Source organism: Pelodiscus sinensis, chromosome 27 (genome assembly GCF_052426305.1).
Source record: "Pelodiscus sinensis isolate ZL-2025 chromosome 27, ASM5242630v1, whole genome shotgun sequence".
In the NCBI taxonomy this organism is placed as follows: domain Eukaryota; kingdom Metazoa; phylum Chordata; order Testudines; family Trionychidae; genus Pelodiscus; species Pelodiscus sinensis.
The window spans coordinates 3,510,053-3,534,645 of record NC_143078.1 but is presented as its reverse complement, the minus strand read 5'-3'; the positions used below and the strand labels follow the sequence as shown (position 1 = coordinate 3,534,645).

Here is a 24,593-nt window from a genome sequence, read left to right as displayed (position 1 = left end):
ATATATGTCTTAGGGCATTTAGACAAACTTCCTGTTTTTCTTAATGTATAGCTCAGCGATTTCACTAGAGATTTGGGCCTCAGGAAGGACGCAGGGTCAAGCTGCCCTCTCTGTGGCACCCAAACTCGCCCTTCTTCCCCCTCCCTGGCTTGGTCATGCTGTCTAGTTAGCTTGGTTGCTAAAGTTTAAGCAGTATGCAATAGTGGTTCAGGCACATTACTGGATTTGACGAAATCTCCCCGTATGCAGAGCTTGAAGTCAGAGGCCCGAGGGACGGTACCAAGCAGTAGGACACAGTGGGTGGTGGGTGACCCTCATCATGAAACCTCACCATTCCGTAAGCTAACGATGGGCATGCTTAAATGACCCAAACTCTGGCTTGTGTCCAAACAAATGCTCTGCCAAGCCACTGCTCTTGCACCTGCCGCCTCCTTTCTTAGAGCAGGCCCTCCCATGCCATGTCTCTTCTCCAGACTGTGGTGGAAAGGATATTCTTCTCCTTTAGCTGCTTCCCACGTTAGGGAGGGCAGGGTGAACCAGCAGCCTCTCCCGGGCTCCAGTCTCCTTTGCAGCAGCTGGGGATGTCCTTTCAGTTCCCCCACCCCTCATGTGGCTGGACTGGCAGTTGGAGCAGATAAGGAAGGGCCTTGTGCCTCCTGGAGGGATCCCTTCCTGCCTAGGTCAGCTGCCTCTCATGCTACTTCTCTGTGCTGCCCAGTTGGTAAGAGCTTTGTAAAAGCTCACTGGCCAAGCCCCTTTATCACCCTGTGGGAGGGGTCACCAAACAAACAGACTTGAATTGTTCGGAGGAAGATCTGCTGCTTAGAAAAGTTTTAAAACACAATTGTTGTTTATTTTGGGAAGCACTTGGATACCATGATGTTGAAAGTAGCCCAGGCAGATGGAAATCACAGTATGGGAAGAATTTCTAGTGAAGGTTCTTTCCCTGACTTGCTATCTCATGCATCTGACCTGGACTTCCCCCAGTCCTGTTTTTCCACAGCTGTATGTTTCATCACATTGAATCTTCAGTCCATTCACATGCAGCAAATGACTGCTGTACAATTACAGGTGCTTAGATGTGAGCTCACGCTTTCTCCCACACACTCGTGTTCACAAAAAAACACCAGTGTGTGGCACCCAGCCAGTCTCTGTACAATATGAGAGCAGGGATCATATTTGCAGACTCACTTCTCCAGCAGTGAAATCTAATCGCTGCCTGCCACTGGACAGAGAGAATATAGCATTTGAAAGACCACTGCAAATATGTTAATCAAATATTAGCAGTATGTTTTAGATCTACATTAGTCCATATTTATCACTGAAAAATATTTTCCAGATTTAATTCTATTGCATCTCCTGCCTTTTTTTCCTGCTATTTTTGTCTGCTCCTCTAATAGGATTTTTTCTTCTGCCTGAGGGGGGATGAAGGAGGAGGGAAGGAATTGAGTTAATGTTTTTATTAAATTCATGTGCTTCACTGGATTTCTGTAAGGGGTAAAAATGTAAATGTCACATTAGCTACTACATTCTTATTTCTATTGGAATAAAAGGATTCCTTTTGAAATGTTTGTTATATGTATTAAATAGCTTATTAATTATCTTTTAAAATATTTGATTACAGGAGCAATTTACAGCAATGAGGGATCTCTACATGAAGAATGGTCAAGGGTTTGCACTAGTATATTCTATTACAGCACAGTCCACGTTTAATGACTTACAGGACTTGAGGGAACAGATTTTACGGGTTAAGGACACTGAAGACGTAAGTAAAGGACTTTGTTTTGTGAGCCATTAAAATCCTTCCACAAGTAAACAAGCAGGCCTCTGTTTTTTGAGCAAGTTGATGAATGGAAGAATACTAATGCCCTGGAATTTTTTTTTTTAGCTATATAATAAGATTGTATTAGATATTTTAGAAAAAATATTTTTATTTTTAACGTTGACTGTATTGAGCAGCTTTTCAAGAGCTCAGCATCCAAAATTAGGGTTAGATTTCGCAAAAGATCTCTTCTCCCATTGGGGGCATAAATGAATTGGCCAGATTTTTAGACGTGCTCAACATCCAGGCGTCGCTGGTGAGAATAAAATAGGAAGCACTGATTGCTGAAGGGTTTTGAAAATCTGTCCTTAGTTAATTTTCAACTTTGGTTTTCCTTTCCCAGTATGTGAATGTTCTGTTTTCTAGATGGGCTATATTGGAATAATGCTGTTTTTAAAAAATTAAACAGATGTTAGTTACTGAATTTTAGTTTCTTTTCCTCTAGCTTTACCATAGGGTGAGGCAGAAGCTTGCATGTTGCCAATCTTTCTTTTAACTCTACAGATATTGTGTATGGCCTACAGATAAGGCCTTCAACACTGAAATAAGGCTTTGAGTAGGGAAGTCCTCTTGTTACCAGTTGTACAAGTAATAGGGGCAGCATTGAGCAGTCTGGTTAGTTATGTAGCTGTCCACCATACTGCACGAAGGAGAGATTTATTTTGTATGACCTGTTACTTTAGTGTATACCATTCTGTCCCCTCCCTGTCCCCCTGAGTTTGCCTGGGACATGAGCAAGGCTGAGGTCTCACTTGTTTCACTTGGATGGTTTTTTTTAGCTACAACAGGATAGAATGCAGATAAAGCGCTTTTCCCAATTTGCTTACAGACTCATTTGAGCTAGTTACTAGTTTTTTAATAAACATTCCTAATGCCCTTTTTGAATTCAGACTTCGTTTTGAAAATCTGTTCAATTTCCTGCCTTGATCAGCTGGATCAAAATCAGTTTTCTCTCTGCAAGCTAATTCACCCAGTCCTCATTGGTGCTCGAAAATACTCGGCGTTCATAGCAACTAAGTGATTTAGGGTGAGTGAAGATGGTAGATTGTCATGCACCTACGGTAACCTTCTAAGCAACAATGTTATGTGGGAGTTGGTGACAAGCTGGCCATACTGACTCTGTGTGTGATTTTAAAGTTGCGATCTTTAGCTTGTCGAAATGAATGTCCAAGGCATGCGATCTGCATGCATTTAAGGGTGGTAATTCTGCTTCCAGGTCCTTTTGGCCTACGGTCTGTTGGGACTGCCAGAAGGAGTTTGTTGTGTTTATGATGTGTATACCCATCCACCAAGAATTCATTTTCACATTGGCAACCAAACAGCTGGAAATTGGCTAACTGCTTTAAATCACTGCTTTACGGGCAAGTTGGTAATGCAGAGTTGCAAAAATGTGTATTCTAGTGTCAGCTCTGTGGAGAATCCTGTATTTCTATCTGTTGTGAAGGAGAAGACTTCCATAAATCCTCCATAGGCCTCAGCGAGGTTAGGTTGCTTCTGTTCATTATCCATTGCTCCTTATCTAAAATGAACACAACCAAAACTGCTGTGTTGTCAATGTTGGTTTTGAGCATGAAGGCCATAAGCGGTTGAGGATTCCTGGAACAGCGAACCACGAAAACCTGAGTGGCAGTTTATCAATAGCTGTTTTTCAATTATATATTTGTCCTGCTGGCTTATCTTTAAAGCTTGTTGCTGAGGCTGAAGAGAGCAATACGTCTTGGGCTGTTTCCTGAGTGGGATACTGTTTTTAGTAGCAGTGGTTTTAGATCGCAAGTTTGAAAATGTATATGGTAGCCCTGGGAGGAGGGAGTAAAAACTTTGATACTAATGGTGGCTAAAATTTTGGTCTAAGTTCATATTTAGGCACCTGTCTAGGGATGTGGTGTGACTTCAGAGATGCTGAGAGCCTGCAGCTCCTGTTGATTGCAGTAGGGGTATGTGGTTACTCATCATCACTAATGAAAGTTGTGCGACTTGTATTTAGATAGTTGGGTTTATGATCCTAACTTTAGGCACCCAGATGAGGTAATTTTAGTCAAACTCTGAACATGCATATTATCCCTGAATTACAGTGTGTGTGTCAATGGGTTTCTTTTAATATTGCTCTTAAAACTCCTGAGACTTGTAAACACAGGACAATTTTCTTTGTCCCTCCCTCTATTTCCTGAGACTGTCTAACTACTGTGGAATAAGTAATGTTAGTTTTTAAAAAATTCTCAGCTAATGATAGAAAATAATTATTGCTTGGTTAATTTTAGAACGCTTGAAAAAAGTGAAGAAGTATTCTTAAAAAAATAGAACATAAGGAGAATCCCCTAGCTGGCAAAGTATTGATCAATCTGTAGATCATGGGAGGAGATTATATGCAGAAATGCCATGCTTCTGAACCCTGCCATGGTGTCCAACCAGTTCTGTAGCAAACTAGCCACACTGAACCGGCCAAATAGCCACATATATAGCCACAAATAGCCTGTTGGACACCACAGCTGTAAATCAGGCCGTACGCAGAAATTTCTCTGGGGGGCTGCTTTTTATTTGGAAATGTGGACCAAAAGAGTGAATGCACCCCTCATGGTCCCTCAAGAAAATGGGGAAATCAGCCCCAGCCTTCCCCCGGCCGGCCAGAGCATGGGGGAGGGAGTCTTGGCCAGCGTGCCACTCCTGCCTTCCCCTGGCCATCTGAAGCACGCTTACTTAGGGGACCATGGCGGGGTGCTTTCACACCTTTCGTGCACACCCCCGCCGCATACAGCCCTGAGATGTCATTTTCACTGTCTTTGGAGTCTTTAGTTCTATTGCATGGGGCTTTCTATGTTACATGGTGAATTTTGTTTCACCTTAAATCTATATTTCCAAAACGCGTGGTGGAGTTGAAGTAGCAGAAGTTTTACAGGACAGAGTTGGGGTGAACAGTACAGTTGTCTGACCTTCTTCATTTTATACTTAGTTGACAGAAAACGGAAATTAAACTCTGACTAATACAGTTGTTAGTAATGTTTTCAAGGATTTAGCTTGAGAGATGTGAGAGTTTAACCTCCCCACCAACACCTTAAAAGTAACTTATCTTTGGCCACATTTGCTCCAATCCCTCAGACAGAGACAGACAGCTATAGGATCTCTAAAAACATTCTTAAAACTACAGTACACACCTGGATAAGTGAAGAAACAGATTGACAGAGACAGGCAGATACTCAGAAGTCACCTACTACAGGATGGACTCAATAAAGAAAGCTATAGGATACTACTAGCCACTACCTACAGTCCCCAGCTAAAACCTCTCCCAGTTCATCATTAGGGATCTACAGCCTAGCCTAGAAGGCTTTGTCTCTGAGACCTGGGGAGGCAGGCCAATCCTCATTTACAAAGAGCTCCCCAACCTGAAACACATACTCACACTAACTGCATGCCGCACGACAGAAACACTAACCTAGGAATTGATCTCTGCAACACACCCTCTTGACAACTCTGTCCACACATCTACCCGAGTGACGCGGTCACAGGACCTGACCACATCAGCTAGACCAGAAAAGGTGTGTTCTCCTGCGCATCTGCTAATGTGATATGTGCCAGCAATGCCCCTCTGCCATGTACATCAGACAAACCGGACTGTGTCTGCGTAAGAGAATAAATGGACACAAATCAGACAAAGAATGGTAACATGCCAAAACCAGTGGGAGAACATTTTAACCTCCCTGGACACACAGTTACAGACTTGAAAGTTGCCATCTTCAATCAAAAAAACTTCCAAAACAGACCGCAGAATGAAACTGCTGAGCTGGAATTCATATACAAATTTGACACCATCAGAATGGGTTTGAAAAGGGGCTGGGAATGGCTCACTCATTACAATAAGTTTTCCACTTTAGGTATTCTCACCACCTTCTTCAGTCCACCCTGATTGAATTAGCTCTGATGTGGCACTCCCCTCTCTGTATCCCTCCTATTTGGGTCCCCCCCCCTTTCACTTCGTGCATCTGACAAGTGAGTTGCAACTCAGGAAGGCTTATGCCATAATACAATTTGTTAGTCTTTAGGGTGCCACCAGACTTTTTGTGATTTTTGGCTTTCTTTGAAGTTGGATTGCTTCACTCATTTATATGGTCCTTATAGATGAGCTGAGATGCTAGAGGCAACTTTTCATTCACATGTTGTTACCTTATCTTCTTAAACTCATCCAGTTGAGTAGTGCTGAGGATCAATAAATAGAGCACACGTTTAGGCCACCTAGTAAGTAAGCCATAGGCATTGTATTCATATAGCCATTACAGTAAAAAGCTCTTTAACAATGCTCTGAAGAATGACCATATAGTGGTGTTAAATGTGTTTTGAAACTGAGGGTGGTTTCTTAACGTTTGTACTCCTTTTTAAATATTCATTGTTCCTGAACCTTGCTACCTTGCTTTTTAATGAGTGTGATGCCCTCTCTGGTTTAACTAGGTAAACTTTTTATTTAAGCAATACTAATCTTCATTACGTGGGGTTTATGCTCACTGGTAATATGATTCGTTTATTAGCATTCAGATTGGTGTGCTGAGCTGTTGGACCAGTGACACTGCTTTGCACTGATATTTGTACCATAGGTTGGTTAACGTAATCAAACCATGGAGACAGTTTCTGTAATTCTTGTTGAGAATTAAATCTTACTTATTTGTTTTAACTAGTTGGGTGTTAGTTGTTGGATTCAAATTTCCAAATACATTTTTTCCTGTAAGCCTAGTATTCATGAGGGAGAGAATACAGGTCACCTTGTGTTTAGTGCTAGCAGAATGAGTCTGTTACAATTGCAGCATTTTAACTGTTAAATGTTTTATGTGCAAGAAAAGCAGAAATTGTTGCCTTGTGTTTCAATTTCAAAATAGTCAAAACCAAACTTCATTAAATTCAGTTTATTGTGATAAGATTGAAATCTCTTCGGCATGGATAACTCTTGCCATTTAAAACAACCATGTGTTTTGTATCTCCCCATATCTAGACAAATGTATACCTCATTTACATATTGCATTTTTTCTGCTGTACCACTCTTTAACCTTCTTTAATTAATTTTTAAATGTGTTCAGATGTTCACATTTGTACTGTGTCCATGTCTAGGATAAAGCATCATTTCTTTTGGTCTCATACAAAATGAGAGAGATTATAAGGAAGCATGTTTATCTGTGAATATTTGTTTGGCGTAGGTAGAAAGATTTGATCTGAAACAAACTGCAGCTTCTGTTTCATGATTTCAGGTTTTGCTGTAGTAAGCAAACTCTAGTTCCCAAAAATAAAATGTTTTGAGATCTCTTTTGAAACCATATTGTTTTGCAGATTAAATGAGTCTTGAATGTAGTTGACCAAGACTCTGCTTAACAGTTCTGTGCAAAATTAAGTATTAAATATTACTAGTAAATGTCAATTTCACAGTATTTAATTAAGTTACTAAAGGAAATGTATAGTAACTTGTTTTCCATCTGGAAAGTGTAGGTTTTGCGGCTCAGTTTTGTGTGCAGTGGAACGGCAAGCACTCCCATTGTCAGCAGCTCTGTAATTTTGTCTCTAACAGTGCTGTGAGGAAACCGTGGTGCATTCATTGTTTAAGTAAAATGCTGCAGTGGAATGGAGTGCAGATCTTACAGTTACCTGCGTGCTTAAACGTGCACAAGGAGCTGGAGAGTTCTTGTTTTAATTCTTTTTCAGTATTACAGGAACTGGGATTTTCAGAAAATGCAAATTTTAACAGCAGGATTTAAAGCATAGTCTGCAACCCATGACTTTTTCTGTACCGTATAGTACAGGACTATATTGGTCCTGCCATGAGGGCAGGGGACTGGACTTGATCTCTCGAGGTCCCTTCTAGTTCTATGATTCTATAATAGTAGTTGGTTTAAAGAGGTAATTTACAGCAGACCTAAAACGGATTAGATATCTATAGACATTGTAGAGTTGTGAGTTCTTTCCTTTAGCATTCTTATAACATCTTAAATATGAAATCATACCAACTCTGTTGGCTTTCCTCCCTGGTAGTGTGCAGTGATAGCTGCCAGACTACAAGACTGCAGAGAAACAAGAAAAAGTCTTTTAAAATTCATGCATCTGTACCACCTCAAAGGTGTCCAATTGCCAAAGCTTGCTAGAAAAAAGTCCGCATTTGTTGGCAGAATTAATTCTGGGTGTTTTTAATAGTGATCAGATTGTCACAAGCTGTGGAATTGTAGCATCTTGTTTGCCACGGAAGCTTTGGGGACTATATTCTTAGGCAGGGCAGTGTTTGATTTATTGACTGTTGACAACATGCTTGGTTTGTACTGTACATGAGATAAACACAGTTGCTGCGCTGAACTGCTTACTGTAGAAAAGAATTTAATCAGTCATCTCCCGGTGTGCAAAAGAGCCCTTCGTTTCCACCCATCATTTGCTTTTCTGTTTCTTGAAAACTCAGCTCTTTGAATGTGTGAAGAGACGATTCCTTTCTGTTCCTGCCTAATGCAAATAAACAAGTTCTTGTTATAGCCAAGGTCACTTTCCTGAGGCTCTCCAGTTTCTGGAACACTCCCAGGAAATGTAGCAGGGGCTGCGGGCTCCCTTAGGCACCTCTTCCCGCCTGAGGGATGGGGCGGGTGGTTCCTCAGACAGACAGCAGCTCAGAGAGCAGGTGGTATATATCCAGTTGTTAAACAGATGGTTTGCCCTCATTTTGTACCAGCTGTACAGCTGTTTCCAGTCTCGGAACCTCCTGAGCAGAGGTGAACTACTGTGGGCCTAGGCCGCAGCTGAAGACTAACAAGTCTTTTCATGTTAAAACAAGATTAGTGATTCCATGAAGAAAAGGCGTCTCACCTAGTCCACCTCATCAACTCTTCTGAGTGTGTTGCAAAACAATTAGTTGCCGTTTTTGCTTAATTACACTAGTATCAGTAAACAGGAATCCCAACATTGCCCAGAAGGTTTATTATTGCACAAGTCTTTCCACTTTGTGTGTGCAGAGAACTGTTAATGAAGCAGGGTCCAAACGAGGAAAGGGAGAGTGCATGTGGAGGGCCATGGAAATCCTTTAGTTTTCTTCTTCCTAGGTGCATGCAACTAGTCCCTTTCCTTGAAAATCAAGACTGTCCATTTATTCTCTATGGTTTGACGACAGACTTCCGGGGTCACTCAGGCTGACTGCATTCAGCAGATATCTCAGGAAATACGCAGTATGTCCTGTTGTCTGAAACAAGTTAAGACGGCAGGCACTTCAACCACTTGTCGCTTGGAAGCATCTCAGACCACCTCACAATAGACTTTGTAGAATGTAGCCTTCTTAAACTGCAGTATTTCCATTTTTTTAGACCCTGTGGTGAATTGTCAGTGAAACTTGGTCCGAGTGGCCGCATGTCACAATTTTCCCTTCGCCCCTGTCGAGCAGGCTTACCTGAAATGTAATCTAGTCTGATAGTTCAGTGTAGCTGTGGCTCTGTGGATTATATCTGGATATACTGGATATACACCAGTCATCTGAAGAAGTGGGCTGTGCCCGCGAAAGCTCAGGACACCATCTATATGTTTTGTTAGTCTATAAAATGATACCAGACCATTTGTTGTTTTTAAGTTGATCCTGCTGTTTGTTAGGGATGTTAGCATGTAGTCATTTACACGATTAACTGATAAACCTGGGCTCATCGGTTAATCCTAAAGGTGCTTGCGGGGAGTGGGCTTGAAAAATCCAGTGGTTACACATTTACAAAAATAAATGTTGGCTACCATCCCTCCTGTTTGTTTATATTCATATATCGTGCTTCTGAAAAATAGCCCTGCCAAACAGAGACAGTGATTTTGGGAGAAATAACACTTGCTACTGATGGCTTTGATAGGCCAGTCTGATGATATGTATGCATTTGTTGGAACAGTGTTTGCTCACATGCTTCTCATTGTGCTCTCCACACAGGTTCCAATGATTCTGGTTGGCAATAAATGTGACCTGGAAGATGAACGCGTAGTCGGCAAAGAACAGGGTCAGAACTTAGCAAGACAGTGGTGTAACTGTGCCTTTCTAGAATCGTCTGCGAAGTCTAAAATCAACGTTAATGAGGTAATACTAGCTATGTCATTGCTTAGTAGTGATTGAGGGGCTCTGTGGCCAGAGGGACACGCCAGTGAACTGTGCAGGAAGGGGAAAGAGTCACTTGCATGCAATGAATCTGTTAAACTCATGAGTGACTATGTCCAGTGCAGTCACAGGACAGATAAAAGCATCCCTAACGAGTGAACCATGATATTTCCAGTCCCTCTCAAACATGTATTCACTCCACTAGCACGCCATAGAAAAGATGATTACCATGGACATTAATCTCTGCATGGAGCTCTGTTAAACGGGGCAATAAATTAGGAGGCTGAATCTTTAGATTCATGGTGTCCAACACACTAACCACGTATGTGTGGCTATTTAGCTGGTTGAAGTGTAGCTAGTTCACTTTAGCAGTAGCCACTATAGTTGGCTGGTTGGACACTGGCTTTAGATAGTCCAGGCAAGTATCTGAATCCCCAGTTTGCTTCCTTACATGTGCACGTATACAGGGACCATGTTGTGGTGTCTAAGATGCCTTTGACACCCAAGTGGCAGCTTAATCAGTTATGTGAAATTTGTCTTTGTGCCAGATGTGCTGGTTTCCAGGGCACCTATTGCCAGGGCATTTCAGCCTGATGCGATACCCCGCCACAAGCCTCTCTCATTTTTTAAATTGGAGACCATACCAAAAAAGAGCATTTCATCATCTGGTTGTGACAAATAAAAGCTGGGAAAAGCAAAGAGAAGGAAGACTCCTTTTCTGAGGCAAACTATTATGCAGCATGTTTGTTTTGGCTGCAGTGGTTGAATGGCAGAAGTGTTGGTCTTAATCTTATTTTTTCTGGCTAATATGGGGTTTTATGCTCTTTAAATATATTAAAATATGGAGGGGAGGGGAATTAAATTTTTTGGCCATTAGCTGAAAAGGCAGTCTTAAACACTTCACATACACAGGAAGCGTCTAAGGAGTTTCTTTGCATACTCTAGTAGCTCTTCAGACGTTATCTTTCTGGTGGCTTATACAACTGTGCCACAGTCTTCTATGTAGACCTGTAGCAGGAATCTCGCATGTCCACTAAAAACACCTAACAGAGTGACCATAGATTTTCCAAAGTGACTGGTGATAGTTGTGCACCTCCATTTTTGCCTGCCTACTTAGATTGAGAGGCGCTTTTTCCCCCCAGAGTAAGCATGCTCAGCACTTTGAAAAATTCAGGCTTTTTTACATGGTATCATAGGAAGGGAAAGGCACTGCTTTCCTAAATTGCTTCACCTGACCCCACCCATGCTCCACAGAGCCACTCCCCCAGCCTGCTGTTGTGAAACCAGAGGCAGCTACTCTGGCTGTCCAGCCCTGGGGCTGGCTACTCAGTTGCAGGGGGGGCCTTAATGGTCAGGGGTGCGAGTAGTACAGCCCCAGCCTTGGGCAGGCTGCAGCCACACTCCAGGGCTGGGAGAGACTGCGGCTGTGCTGCCCGCTGGGTCTGCAGAGCTCTGGGGCCAAGGGAGGGTGGGGTCGCCAACCTGGGGCAGGGAGGGGGCAAGGGCCAGCGGTCATATTGCAGGGCAGGAGGGATGGGCTGGGCAGGGGCCTGCAGCAGGGACAGAGGCCAGGGCTCTGGTGAGCCTGGCTAAGCCATGAGGACAAAAAAATCTTGTCCCCTGGCTTGTAAAGACAAAATACTGTAAGCAACTCATCCCCAGCAGGGGCAAGGCCAGTTCCTTTCCCTACAGAAACGGCCTTCCTCACCTCTCACCCGAATTGTTCTTTTATGTCCAAAGCGTGTTCAGCTGTTAGGGACAATCTAGTTTGACCTTATGGAATAAAAGCTGCTGGTTTTGCCTCGGGCTGACAATATAAAACGGTGGGAGAGAATCCGAGGGGGAAGGAGAGTGCGAAACTTAAATGCTGCTAACGTTTTATTTGCAAAGCTCTCACGGGATGCTGGCTTTATCGTTTAATTTCAAACCAGTGGGCTATGTTTCAGTGCTTTGCAGGAGATAGTATCAGGAAAATGTCACATTTCCAGATGTTACTGTTCATATATACAGCTATTTTTTTTCTTCTCTTTAAAGCTGTTTGGAATCAGCAGGCGTTTGTGAGCCATAAGTCACATCAGGAAGGGAGAAAGTAAACAATGTGTCGGGTAGGGGCTTCTGAGGGGGTAAAGAATCCTTTTTGATGCTGTGAGGCAGCGCCACATGTCCCTGCAAAGCTAGCTCTGCCATGAGTAAGCTGCTAAGTATCATTGAAGATGGGGAAAACAGTAGCAAAGGCGTTCCCAAGAAATGCTCTTCTGGGGGAGTAAGGAGACTGTGCAGGACAGATGTCTGTTGCTCTTCCATGATAATAATTTTATTAGCTAAGTCTGGGCTTCCCCACAATTTTGGGAAAGACAAGGGGGATGAGATAAGCCACCAGAGAGCCCCAACACGTCCTGCAAAAGTAGAACTTGAAAAACGCCCGTCTGCCACAGAGCATATCGAAGGAAGGTTTTAAGAGAAGAGCCAGGAACTTGAGGACCTGAAGCTCCAATATGGTAAAATGACTTTCTGTTGGGCTGTTGGTGTAATGTTGCCCTGACGCCATATTAATCAGCCCAAGGAGAGTAGCTCCTCTTTATCACAACCAAGCATTGTTGGGCCTCTTTCTGCTTCCCACTCAGCTCTTGTACGATAGTTGGGATACCCCTGCGCTAAGTTGATCTTCAGGTCCTTTTCGCTGTTTACCACCTGCTATAAATTACTACTCTTTAATGTTTTCTTTTAATGAAACAAGTAATTCCATATCTTACATTTGCAGCCACTTAGGAAAAGTACCCATTTGCCAGCCAGACAAGTTAGCCCCAAATGATATTTCCGTGGCTCATGGTTTGCTAAATACACCTTTCTCTTTCAGATCTTTTATGACCTGGTCAGACAGATAAATAGAAAAACACCAGTGGAAAAGAAGAAGCCTAAAAAGAAGTCATGTCTGCTGCTTTAGACCCAGATCATGTAGCAGCTCTGAGCCAGGTAAGAGGCAAGGAACTGACTGCCTGAGACACAGAGCTCTCTCTTTGCCCTTTTACCTCCTACTGAAATCTTGTGGCCTTCCTGTGACTCATGGTCTTAGCTAAGGACAATCACAAATGTGGGAGGGGCAGGAGTTTCAATGGCAAAAAAATGAAAAGCTGCCCCCCCCCCCCCCCCCGCAAAAAAAGAGGTTGGACATAATCTTCCTGTGTATCTTGGCAAGATGCTCTGTGCTCCAGTCACTGTTACAAACTACTCCTGAAAAGAGACCATCCTTTTCTTAAGCTTCATGTTTTGGTCAGAATCATGCCTGTGCTCCTACAGAGTTGTTACACATCTTCCATGCCCGGTACCCTTATGGGTATTGTGCTGGCTATGCATATGTTACTTTATAAGTCTCCCATCCATTCCAAAAACTACTTAATTAGACAGGAGAGACATCTTCAGATGATGCAGTTGATTCAAGCTAGATTCAAAAGAATAAGAGGCAGCATTGCTTGGACATAAGCAGCTACTACACTGGTCTTTCAGTTTCTTTAAGTTGTCTTACACTTCCCGAACAATGAATGTCTCTTCCTTCTCCCCCCCAAATCTATCAATAGGTGCATGTTTCGCAGTTCTGCTAAGGTTGTACCAGTAGAATATATCTGGAGAAACACTCTGTTTATTCTGCAGCAACGGTGTATCTTTGGGGAAAAACTAACCCCCCAAATATTTCTAAAATGAATTGCTTCGTTTCTGAAGATTGCATGAATCACTGGTCCTCTGCCTAGCGGTTGTGTCCTAGGTCTCTCTAATCTCTATGACTGTCATGTATCTTAGTTCATAAAATGTTAACATGTCCTGTCTTTAAAAAGCTTGCAGATTGGTCAGGGTTGGAGCAGTCAGCTGACTACCTTGGTGCAGGCCCATATGCAGGAATTTCTGGGGCGAGTGCTTTTTTGTAAATGTGGACCACAAGGGTGTGACTGCATCCCCGATGATCCCCCAAGTAAGCGGGGAAATCAGCCCCAGCCTTCCCCCGGCTGGTCAGAGCATGGAGGAGGGAGGCTGGGGCAGTGCGCCACTCCTGCCTTCCCCTGACTGGCTGGAGCATGCAGGGGTGCTTTTGCACCCTTCGCCGTCCCCACACGCAGGCCTGTGGTGGTTTCTAGTAGGCTGGGGCTTTATGTAGTTTACCTCTAGCCTTTCCTCATGATTTGCATGCCAAACCCGAATATTTACAATTAAAGACAGGAAAGAAATACGGTTTATAAAAATCCATTCCAGATACATCTCCCGTTTCCTTAGATAGGGCCACGATAAGGTGGGCGCATAATTGGCTGGATAACCGTAGTCAGAGAGTTGTTGTTAACGGTGCTAAATCCTGCTGGAAAGGGATAACAAGTGGAGTTCCTCAAGGGTCTGTTTTGGGACCCGTACTGTTTAATATCTTCATCAATGATGTAGATATTGGGATAGAGAGTACGCTTATTAAGTTTGCAGATGATACCAAACTGGGTGGGGTTGCAACTTCTTTGGAGGATAGGCACATAATTCAAAATGACCTTAGCAAGTTAGAGAAATGGTCAGAGGTAAACAGGATGAACTTTAATAAAGAGAAATGCAAAGTGCTCCACTTAGGAAGGAACAATCAGTTCCATACATACAAGATGGGAAGCGACTGTCTAGGAAGGAGCATGGCGGAAAGAGATCTAGGGGTCATAGTGGACCACAAGTTGAATATGAGTCAACAGTGTGACGCTGTTGCAAAAAAAGCAAATATGATTCTAGGTTGTATCAACAGGTGTGTTGTAAGCAAAACTCGTGAAGTCATTCTGCCGCTCTACTCTGCACTAGTTAGGCCTCAGCTGGAGTATTGTGTCCAGTTCTGGGCGCCACATTTCAAGAAAGATGTGGAGAAATTGGAAAGGGTACAGAGAAGAGCAACAAGGATAATTAAAGGTCTAGAGAACATGACCTATGAAGCCAGGCTTCATGAACTGGGCTTGTTTAGTTTGGAAAAAAGAAGATTAAGGGGGGACATGATAGCGGTTTTCAAATATCTAAAAGGGTGTCACAAGGAGGAAGGAGAAAATTTGTTCCTCTTGGTTTCTGAGGACAGGACAAGGAGTAATGGGCTTAAAGTGCAGCAGGGGAGGTTTAGATTGGACATCAGGAAAAAATTCCTAACTGTCAGGGTGGTCAAATATTGGAATAAATTGCCAAGGGAGGTGGTGGAATCTCCCTCTCTGGAGATATTTAAGAACAGGTTAGATAGACATCTGTCAGGGATGGTGTAGACGGAGCTTGGTCCTGCCTTGAGGGCGAGGGGCTGGACTCAATGACCTCTCGTGGTCCCTTCCAGTCCTATGATTCTATGATTCCTACACCTCAGGCAATGGATTTGAATTTAGTCAGTGTGTCGTCAGCCAAGCCAACTCCATTCTTAACTCCGTCTACTACATCGTGATGTTGAGCAGAGGTGCCATCTGCTGGTCTGTCCCTATTATACGTTAAGCCATTTGCTGCTGGCCCTTCACTGCAACAGCTTTGCAGCTGGTACCACTTTCATTGGACCAAATGGAATGCTGTGATACGTTGCGTTGTTTTCCTCACCCCTTGAGTAGCAAAGTGAGGACACACTCAGGCTACGTGCTGCTCTGACTGTAAATTACGGGTAAAAATGTGAATATGCAGCTTTGTTGGTAAAGGACTCGCTGGTAATTTTGTATTAGTAGAAATGTTTGTCTGACTCGAATATTCACAATATCAGATTGTCTGCTGTGCTTGCCATTGCTAGCCTCGTCTTAATTTGTTTAATCTATTTGTTACAATCCCGGCTTTCAAGAGAGGCTTTAATGAAGTTGCTAACTCATTATCCGTTAGAAGAAAATCATAAGGGATGTTTCTAGTTAAATAGTCATTTTGTTAATGAAATTAAACCACAGCGACTCCTGTTTTTTGCATTCCTGACTTCCAAAATGAGTGACCGGGTATCAAGCAGAGGAGTTGCTGTGCTGCCGTCTCAGATGAAATGTAGGCCATGTTGCTATGACAGTAGCACCCAACTGTTCAAGTCAGGAATGTCCCAAAGAGTTGACAAGTGGTTTCTAAAGTATCAATGTGTTTTTCTTCCTCTGTTTCGGGGATAGGCAATCATTTTTGCAGGGGGTGCCATTTCAATGAACTTTGGAAGTGTTTGCAGGCCGGCTCCATCTTGTTTAAGATGTTTCATATCTGTGAGGATTTAAGAAAGCTTCTAATTTTTTTTTTCCTTATCACATCCTAGATTGCAGGAATGAAGAACTGTTGCCTGATTGGAAAGTGCCAGCATTCCAGATTTCAAAAAATGACAACAACATATCTGAAGAGGCTTCTCCTGTTTTTATATATTATGTGAAGAATTTAGATCTTATAATGGTTTGCACAAGATCCCTGGAAAAAAGAAATTGCTCTGTGTATATCTCTTGGAAATTAAAACATTAGTATTTCTCCTTTGCAATAGCGGTTAACAGATGTGAAAATAAATATAATTGACTCTAGTGTATAATTATACAAAAGAGCATGGGTGCATTTCAAATGTTAGATATTGCTACTATAATTAAAATTATTTCATATTGACCTTTTTTATCATAATTCTTCCCCATCAGGCACTAAAAATGTTGAACCATTATACTTTATATCTATAACTACATAGATATGTACTATACAAAATTTCCCATGTGTTATCAGAAATTTCCCTTTGAACTCACTGCAACAAATAACTTTTTGAGTCATTGACTTTATTTTATATTTAAAAGTTACGGAATATTATTTTCTGCCATTATATTCTAATTAAAAATATTTGTGCATAATGCTTTGGAAAAATGGGTCTTTTATAGGAAAAAAAACCTGGGATAACTGATTTCTATGGCTTTCAAAGCAAAAATATATAATATACTAAACCAACTCTAATATTGCTTTTGTGTTTTACTGTCACAGATTAAATTACAGCTTTTATGAATGATTAAATTTTAGTACATTTTAATTTTGTTTGTGTGTTTTGTTAGTTTTCATGTTCTGGTTTTCGTAAAGAAATATTTTGTGAATTTCTTCCTGCCACTGCAGTAGTTAGTCTTCTGTTGCAATAAGTCCCAAGCACATGATGGGTATACCAAGGAACTGTCTTCATTGATGTATTTAAATCAAACAACACAGTAAAGTACAGCAGGCAATTTTTAAATGCTGTGTATATGCCTTTGGATATTTAAAGATTGTATTCTGCTGAAAGTATCCCTCTGTATAATTATTTTTGTATGTAAAAAATTAGTTTAATACTCAGTCAAGGTCTGTGATCTTCAGTGTGACATGATCTTGTATTTCACTGAGGGAATCTTTGTTTGGTTATTGTTGATTTTCACGGCAGCAGCCCAAGAAAGAAGTTACGTGCAACATCACAAGTGAAGCTGTGGACTGGGGACATGATTTGGAGTAAATATAATTGCATGGAAGCTACCACCAGCTGTTACTGCAAGTTCTCCCTAAAAAAAGTAACTATTAGTATTGAAGAGGTTGGCAAGCTTGGACTGATGAGTACAGCGAGCCGAATGTGTTTTATTTACTTGCTCCCAGTTTCACAATATTCAGCATGTGCAGTGTGGAGAGGTCCTATATGCGTTTGTCAAACTCATTCTTTGTGTACTATCAAAAAAATAACAGCTTTCTGTTACTGATCTTGGGCCTGGTTTCCCCAGTTCAGATCCACGTTGATGACTTATTCCCATTGTAGGCCCCAAGTAGGTGAGAAGAGAACAAGGTCTAAGTCTCCGCTGTTGTGACAGTGGAGCAAATTCAAGCAATCCTGCAGCCCTTTTTGTCCAAAGGCACAAGACAGGAAATCCCAAACTGAACTGTAGCTCAAAGATTGTTCAGGCATCGGTTTGCAGTTTTACTGGAAACGAGACGCTTCCTTCAGCATGTTTTCAAAAAGGTGAGGTGCTGGTGGAGCAGCTGAATTATGCAGAGACCCTATGCAGCCCTGAGGGGACTGAATGAAAGGATCTGGATGAAGGTGATGTGGCACATGTCTCTACGCTCCTCAGTTACTAGGCAAAAAATTGAGTTGCTTAGCTGTGTCCCTCCACTGACTCCAGGATGCATTTCTGTCTCTCAGGACCAGAGGCATGGTCCCGGGAGATTAGTCAATATCTTTACTAAATGTAAAATTATTTTTAATAATGATTTTAGCAATAAAGCAATTTTAATGTAACAGCTGATCATGGTTACAGATGTCTGTTGTATACAAATAAAAATCTAACCTTAACTGTCTAATCCACTGAGCCACTAGATGGGGCTGTAGTAATACCGCTACCGTGCTCTGAACCTTTCATTAAATAGGGAAATCTTTTTTCCTAAACTTACTAGCGTCCTCTGCCCACCCTGGACAGTTTAGAAGGAGCGTGGCTGAGGGTAAAGCAGGAGGGACCAGAGAGATGGGAGAGAAGGGGAGCCAGGGATGTGTAGAGGATCAGGAATGGGCTTGGGAGGGTGGATCTGGAGTGGAAAATGTAATGCATACAGAATTCCAGACCTGGGCGCACTGGTGCGTGGTGTGACGGGTATGCAGGGAACCCCTATCGATGTAATGCACACTCTGCCGAAGCCACACAATGTGTGAAATGCTAGTTCAACCTCCCTGTGTTGTAGTAGCCAATGGAGGTAGCACTGAAACGCAGGCGGAGGAAAGGTGGAAATAAAGCACAGTGCAGCTTATGGATACACACAAAACCCATGGAGCCTTGCCTAGTTCTCAAAGGTAACTTATTGCTGGAGGTCATCTTAAAGTGGTGTAAGATGCATGTCTTAGCAATTTTTCTATTAAGGATCCCGCCCCTGGGAAGATAAAGGCTGACTGTTTCACTCATGATGTGCGTTAGGTTGAAAGATTTACAGCATGCTCTTAATATGATGGAAAAGCGAGTTACTTCGTTGAATCTCTTCATGTTTCTCACTTTTTCCCACTGGGTGGCACTATTTGAAAAGAGCTTTGCATGATGCATACTGTGAGAAATCCGGATTTTAAAATGGGTGTTTTAATTTACTTCTCTAATTTAAGAAAAACAAGCATCCTCTGTTTAAAATGTGGAAAAAATTAGTTCCTGTTTGGGATGAGGTAGCACCTGACATCTGAACACATCCTGAAAGCCAAAAGACCCTGGAACTTTGGTGCGGATGTTTGTGTACTCACTCAGAGCTCTTATAGCAAAATACAGGACTAACAAGATGGTTTATTAGATGATGAGCTAGAGCTCTTATAAAACACAAAATGCCTTGATGCACTGGCTTACTCTCTGATCTAGTGCTCTCATTGGATAACTTTTAAAAAGACTATAACTAATGGACTTGAATCACAAAAGCCCACATTCTGCCTTGAGAGACACTTCTGCTCTTGACTTCAGTGGCAGCTGCATGTTCTTATTTGCAGGCTAGATGTGTCCTGAAGCAAATGATTTAATGTTTCATTGGTTTCAGTAAGAGTTCACTTTAAAATGTTCTAGATGTTAAAGTAATACTCTTCTCTGATCAGAAGTATTCCTGTTCCTAACATCCAAGGACACAAAGTAGGATTCAGCAAGCAGGGAGGGGGCACATTTCAAAATTTCACTTGATTTACAGAGCCCCTCAAGTCATCCTGGGTGTAATACCATTGGCTACAGTTGGGTTACACTTTATGTGCTCTACCAACATCTGCACAAACATTGTTCTCCAAACTAAAATTAATTAGCTCACATTTATCTTTTATGTGGCTGCAGACAATATCCTCTTAGGATTTACATGAGTTTGGTCAACTAATATCTATGACTGTAACTCCTGGCTTACTGAAAACCAAGTCAGCTGTTACTGCGGTTGTTACTTGATTTTTAACCCACTTGATTGTGACTTGATTTTTAACCCACATGTGCCAATAGGCTTGTGGCTGAAAGAAAATTATTACGTGATTCTGTCTTGCTAAAGCCAAACTCAACCTGGGGCCTAACCCATGAATTGCAAGCTTCACAGGCATTCTGGGTAAGGATATACAAATACTAGCATTTCTTAGGTCCTTCAGGGTGAGGGGTGCAGGAGTCAGGACAGGAGGTGGGCGGGGGACAGGGGTGGGTCAAGGCAGTAGGTGGTGATACAGGAGTCAGGGAAAGGGACTGGCAGATCAGGGGAGGCTTACCACCTGTTGCGGCAGGGATGGCGCTCCCTTGGCTGGTGGCTCCTGGCAGTGGGTGGCAGAGCCGGTTCCTCCCTGGTTGACGCTGTGGCTGAGGGCTGGTCAGGAGGTGGGGGGCTGCTTATCTGGGCCAATGGCTAACAATATGGAGAACCCTGCTCCCAGTGGGCCACTCTTTTCTTGGTGTGTCCTCCCTCCCCATGGTTACTCTACAGTATAACTGTCCCCCACGCTCGCTGCCTCCTGTGGTCATTGCAGAGCATAACTGTCCCTTCTATCACACCTTTCCCCTTCCGTGTTATGGAATGCAATCAAATTCCAGGCACATCCCATTGTCCTGGTAAAACCACATCCTGACCTTGCTTTAAGTTAGAAAAGGAAGCTGCCTACCAAATTTGGTGGTCCTAGCTCTTTGTGTTTAGGAGTTCTTGCACAAATGGACTTCTGGATGGATGCACTCTCAGATGCACCAACTCTCTCCAATGTATATAAAGATCTATCCAACATGTCCCTTGCTGTTTTGTTTTCTTTTATCCAGCATTACCCTAAAACTCTCTATTTTAACTGGAAAATGTTTCTAAAGCAAAGCTGAAACGCTAGCTTACAGCCCATTGTCCCCTAGGGAAGGCAAAGGACAGGTGTTTTGTTAAGGCTAGAAGAGCATTTGGTGTGCGACAACTGTTGTACAGTTGCAGCACCAATTGGGGCAGCTCATTAGATTGGTTATATAACAAATCTTGCCAAACTCAAGGCCTCGCTTACACTAAAAGAGTTTGCTATCCAGAAAACCCTTCTTGTGTAAACACAGCTTATCGAAGCAGTAAGAGTGTGTGTATCTGGATAAAGGTTTCTGGGTCTCTGAACGGAGTACTGTACTGCCAAAAGAACTTTTTTTCCAGCATAACTCTGTGTACGTTAGGGCTTTTTCTGGTATAATTACATTGGCCAGGGAAGGGGCAAATACATACTCCTCCCAGGGAAACGTTCAAGTGTAGACAAGGCCTATCTAGGTCCATGATATATTTTTTTATCTAAACAAAAAGAATTCAGTGGTGAACTCTACACCACAACCCACGCACCACAGAGATGCAGAAACTGAGGTTGCCTTTCCGTGGCAAAGGCTTAGTTTACGCTAGAATGTTTTGCTAGCATAGTTGTGTCTGAGTGTGAAAATAATGGTACCCGTGACCAACACAGCGCTTCTGGCAAAATCATGACTGTCTAGAACAATCCACTCTCCCCAAAAGAGAGATAGTTAAGTTGTCCTAATCTCCATTGTCGGCAGTGGCAGGTTGATGGGAGAATTCTCTTGCTGATTGAGGCTATGTCTACCCTAGAGACGTAAAATGCCATTTCTTTGGCTAACCTGGGGGCTGGAAACCTACCACCACAATCATGACTGATCCAGCCTAGCTAGAGCAGCTGCTGCCCCCTCGGCCCCCCCTGCTGCAGGCCTCTTGCTGTGCCCTCCCTGTGTCTCCCCCTCCCGACTGGAACAGCCCCCTGTCCGTGGCAGGTAGGGAGTGTTCCAGCCCCACTGGTAATTCCTAGTCTATTCCTTCACTTTTAGCACTAAAAGTTTAGTCATTCAGGGGTGTGAAAAAACACCCTCCCTCAGTGATAACTTTAATGCTGAAAAGGGCCAATGTAGACAGCGTTACAGCTACTGCCCCTCTTTGGGGGTCATGTTTGTCATCCCCAGGAGAGCTCTCCCCCAGCGCTGAAGCATGACTGCCCTGCCCATGTCCCCACGCTGCTGGGTGAGCCGCACAGAGGTACCCTTCATTACTGCCGCATGGGGAGGTAGATGACTTCCGTAGCGAGGGGAGGTCACTTCCCGTCACTGCAATAGTGGTCTGCATTGAAGTGCTGCCGTTGGGCTGCTATAGCACGTAAGAGGCCACAGAGTCCTGGTTTCACTCCGGGAACTGGTTTAAGCTACTCTCTTTTGCCAGGGTGAGTTCTCTCCCGGCTAAGGGGAAGATTGTTGACGTAGCTCTTCCACTACATCTATAGTAGCAAATTCTTTGTCCTGTTAAAAAGGCCTGACACTAATGCTACGTCTAGACTGGCAAGATTTAGCACAAATACTCTAAACGCCAGAGTTTTTGCATTAGCATATTTGAGTAAGAGAGCGTCTATACTTGCATGTGCCTTTGCGCAAAAGATTTGCTTTTGCGCAAGAGCATCCATGCCAGTGTAGACGCTCTCTTGCTCAAGAAAGCTCTGGTGACCATTTTAGCTGTCGGGCTTTCTTGCGCAAGAAATTGATGTTACCTGTCTACACTGGCCTCTTGCACAAGAACACTTGTGCAAAAGGACTTATCCCTGAGTGGGAGCATCAGAGTATTTGCTCAAGAATCACTGATTTCTTACATTAGAACGTCATTGTCCTTGCGCAAATACTCGTGGCCAGTGTAGACAGGCGACAAGATTTTGTGCAAAAGTGCCTGCTTTTGCGCTAAATCTTGCCAATGTAGACACAGCCTAAGGCTATGTCTATGGCTATGTTTTTGCACAAAAGAACAGAGGGGGTTTTTCAGCATAGATATTTCTCATTCTACGAGGAAGAACGCCTTTTTGCAGAAGAGCTCTTTCACCAAAAGGTGTGCGTGGATGGGAAAGAGGGGTTTTTTGCGTCTAATCAATGCTTACTTTTGAGAGAGCATACATGCAGTCTGGATGCTCTCTTTCGCAAAAGCACATCGCTTTTTCAACGCACTTTTGCAGTGTGGACACGCTCTTGTGCTAGAAGTTTTTGTGGAAGATCTTTTCCGATAAAAGCTTCTTGCGCAAGAAGCCTGCAGTCTAGACGTAGCCCCAGTGAAATGCAAAAAAGTTCACAATCTAAATAGAGCAAGGTGGGTTGTTAAAAATTGTCCCCATTGTAACCATCTCAGATGCTTCTGGGATCTTGTAGAAGGCTACCGGGCCTGGAGAAAATTAATTTTTAAGATAGCAGCATCCCATTCATTTTTCTCCCTTTAATAAATTATTTATGGTACACAACAATTGCTGGTTACCATAGAAGAATTATGCGGAAGAGCAGAGTGAAGCAGTAGCAGGAAGGAAGCTCCCTTTAAAAAAAAAAGAAAGAAAGAAATGCAGCCTCCTATTGTGCTGGATGGTTTCTATAGACCAGAGACTCATTCTCCTTCACTGCCCAAATGGGTTTATTAAGACTCAAGCTCTTTCTGGTGAGCAATAAAATCCTTACAGTTTAAATAACACAGAGAGTATATCCCTATGGCTGTGTTTTATAGCACGCTCTAAATCATTGAGCCCATAATATTTAATTTTTACAAGGCTGCTGATGAATGCTGCATTTAAACCCCTCGGGTTGGGTGTGCGCCAGTTTTCCCACTGGGATCGTAATTCCAGTCCCTGTTGCAAGGGCAGACAAGGGCAGACAGCTTCCCTGTTGCCCCCTGTCAACAGAAGCATTGTTATGCTAATTTCAGCCAAAGCTAAATGGTTTTAAGTGACTATTTTATTCTGTGATTGAGCTATTAATGGGCACTCCCCAGGACTGAAATCCTGAAACCCAGATTTAATGAGAAGGTAGGCACTGAGGATGTGTACACAGAGATGAATAGAACAAGCCCAAGCAGACACAGCCCTCCTTTTGATATGGAGGAAAAGGGACTTTCTAATTATTCACCAAATAAACCAAATATAGGTGGGAAGGTTGTGGCAACAGAATTCCAAATGAGAGAAGTTAGTGAGAAGAGTGATATTTGGCCAATACCAGAGAAAATACTTTCCCAAATTGCATAATTAACCTGTGGAACTCATTACCACAGGATATGCTCAAGGGTTCAAAAAAGGACTGAGCATTTATATTGATACCCATACAGTTATAGTAAATATGACTATAACATGAGCTTTGGAAGCAATATAAATTCTCTAGCTTTCAGGGCATAAACCTCTAGCATAGGCAGTCAAGAGGAAATGTCTCCAGAGAGCACTTTATCCTATATCTTCCTGCTATAGACTTTCTTTTTTCTTTTCCCTCTAAAGTATTTGCTGTTGGGCACTAGCACATACAGGATATTGAATTAGCTGGCCCATGAGCAGCCAGGCAATTCCTATGAAAGACTTTCCATGTAATCCGAGCCAGTCAAAAAATGTTAAGTATGTTTTGTCAACATTTTTCTTTAAAAGTTGACATTTTGAAGAAAAAAAACTGAAACGTGAAAAAAACCATGTTTTTTGGCTTTCCTCCCTTCCTCTCCACCCCCATTTTGCTGCTGAAAAGGGAGAAGAAAAGAAAATCCCAATCCTTTTATAACATATTGCATTTTATGGGATTGCATTTTATGTTTTGTTTTATGTTTGCAACTAATTCTGCCTCTAATGGTCTTACTCGCTGCTTAATTGACTCTCCTTGTTCTTTGTTATTAAACTTATTTTTTATTATGAATACCTCTTTGTGTCGGGGTATTAAGCAAAGCGTGAATCCTCATTGAATTGAACAAATCAGTGCGTGCAGTGTTCCTTTGGGCTCGGTGTACTGGTAACATGGAGCACGTCGACTGGCAGGGGCTGGACATGAC

General features: G+C 42.6%; 1 protein-coding gene across 4 annotated transcripts in view; it reads left to right on the top strand.

Annotated features, from left to right (window-relative positions):
- RAP1A (RAP1A, member of RAS oncogene family) overlaps positions 1 to 16,866 on the top strand; it is a 77,136-nt gene extending 60,270 nt beyond the window's left edge. For all 4 annotated transcript variants that reach the window (XM_075910321.2, XM_075910318.2, XM_075910319.2 and 1 more), the window contains 4 exons: positions 1,625 to 1,765; positions 9,723 to 9,866; positions 12,742 to 12,857; positions 16,129 to 16,866. In XM_075910321.2, coding sequence (XP_075766436.1) covers positions 1,625 to 1,765; positions 9,723 to 9,866; positions 12,742 to 12,828 — 372 coding nt within the window. In that variant the 3' untranslated portion in view covers positions 12,829 to 12,857; positions 16,129 to 16,866. The remainder of the gene's footprint in view (positions 1 to 1,624; positions 1,766 to 9,722; positions 9,867 to 12,741; positions 12,858 to 16,128) is intronic.
- The last annotated feature ends 7,727 nt before the right edge of the window (positions 16,867 to 24,593 follow it).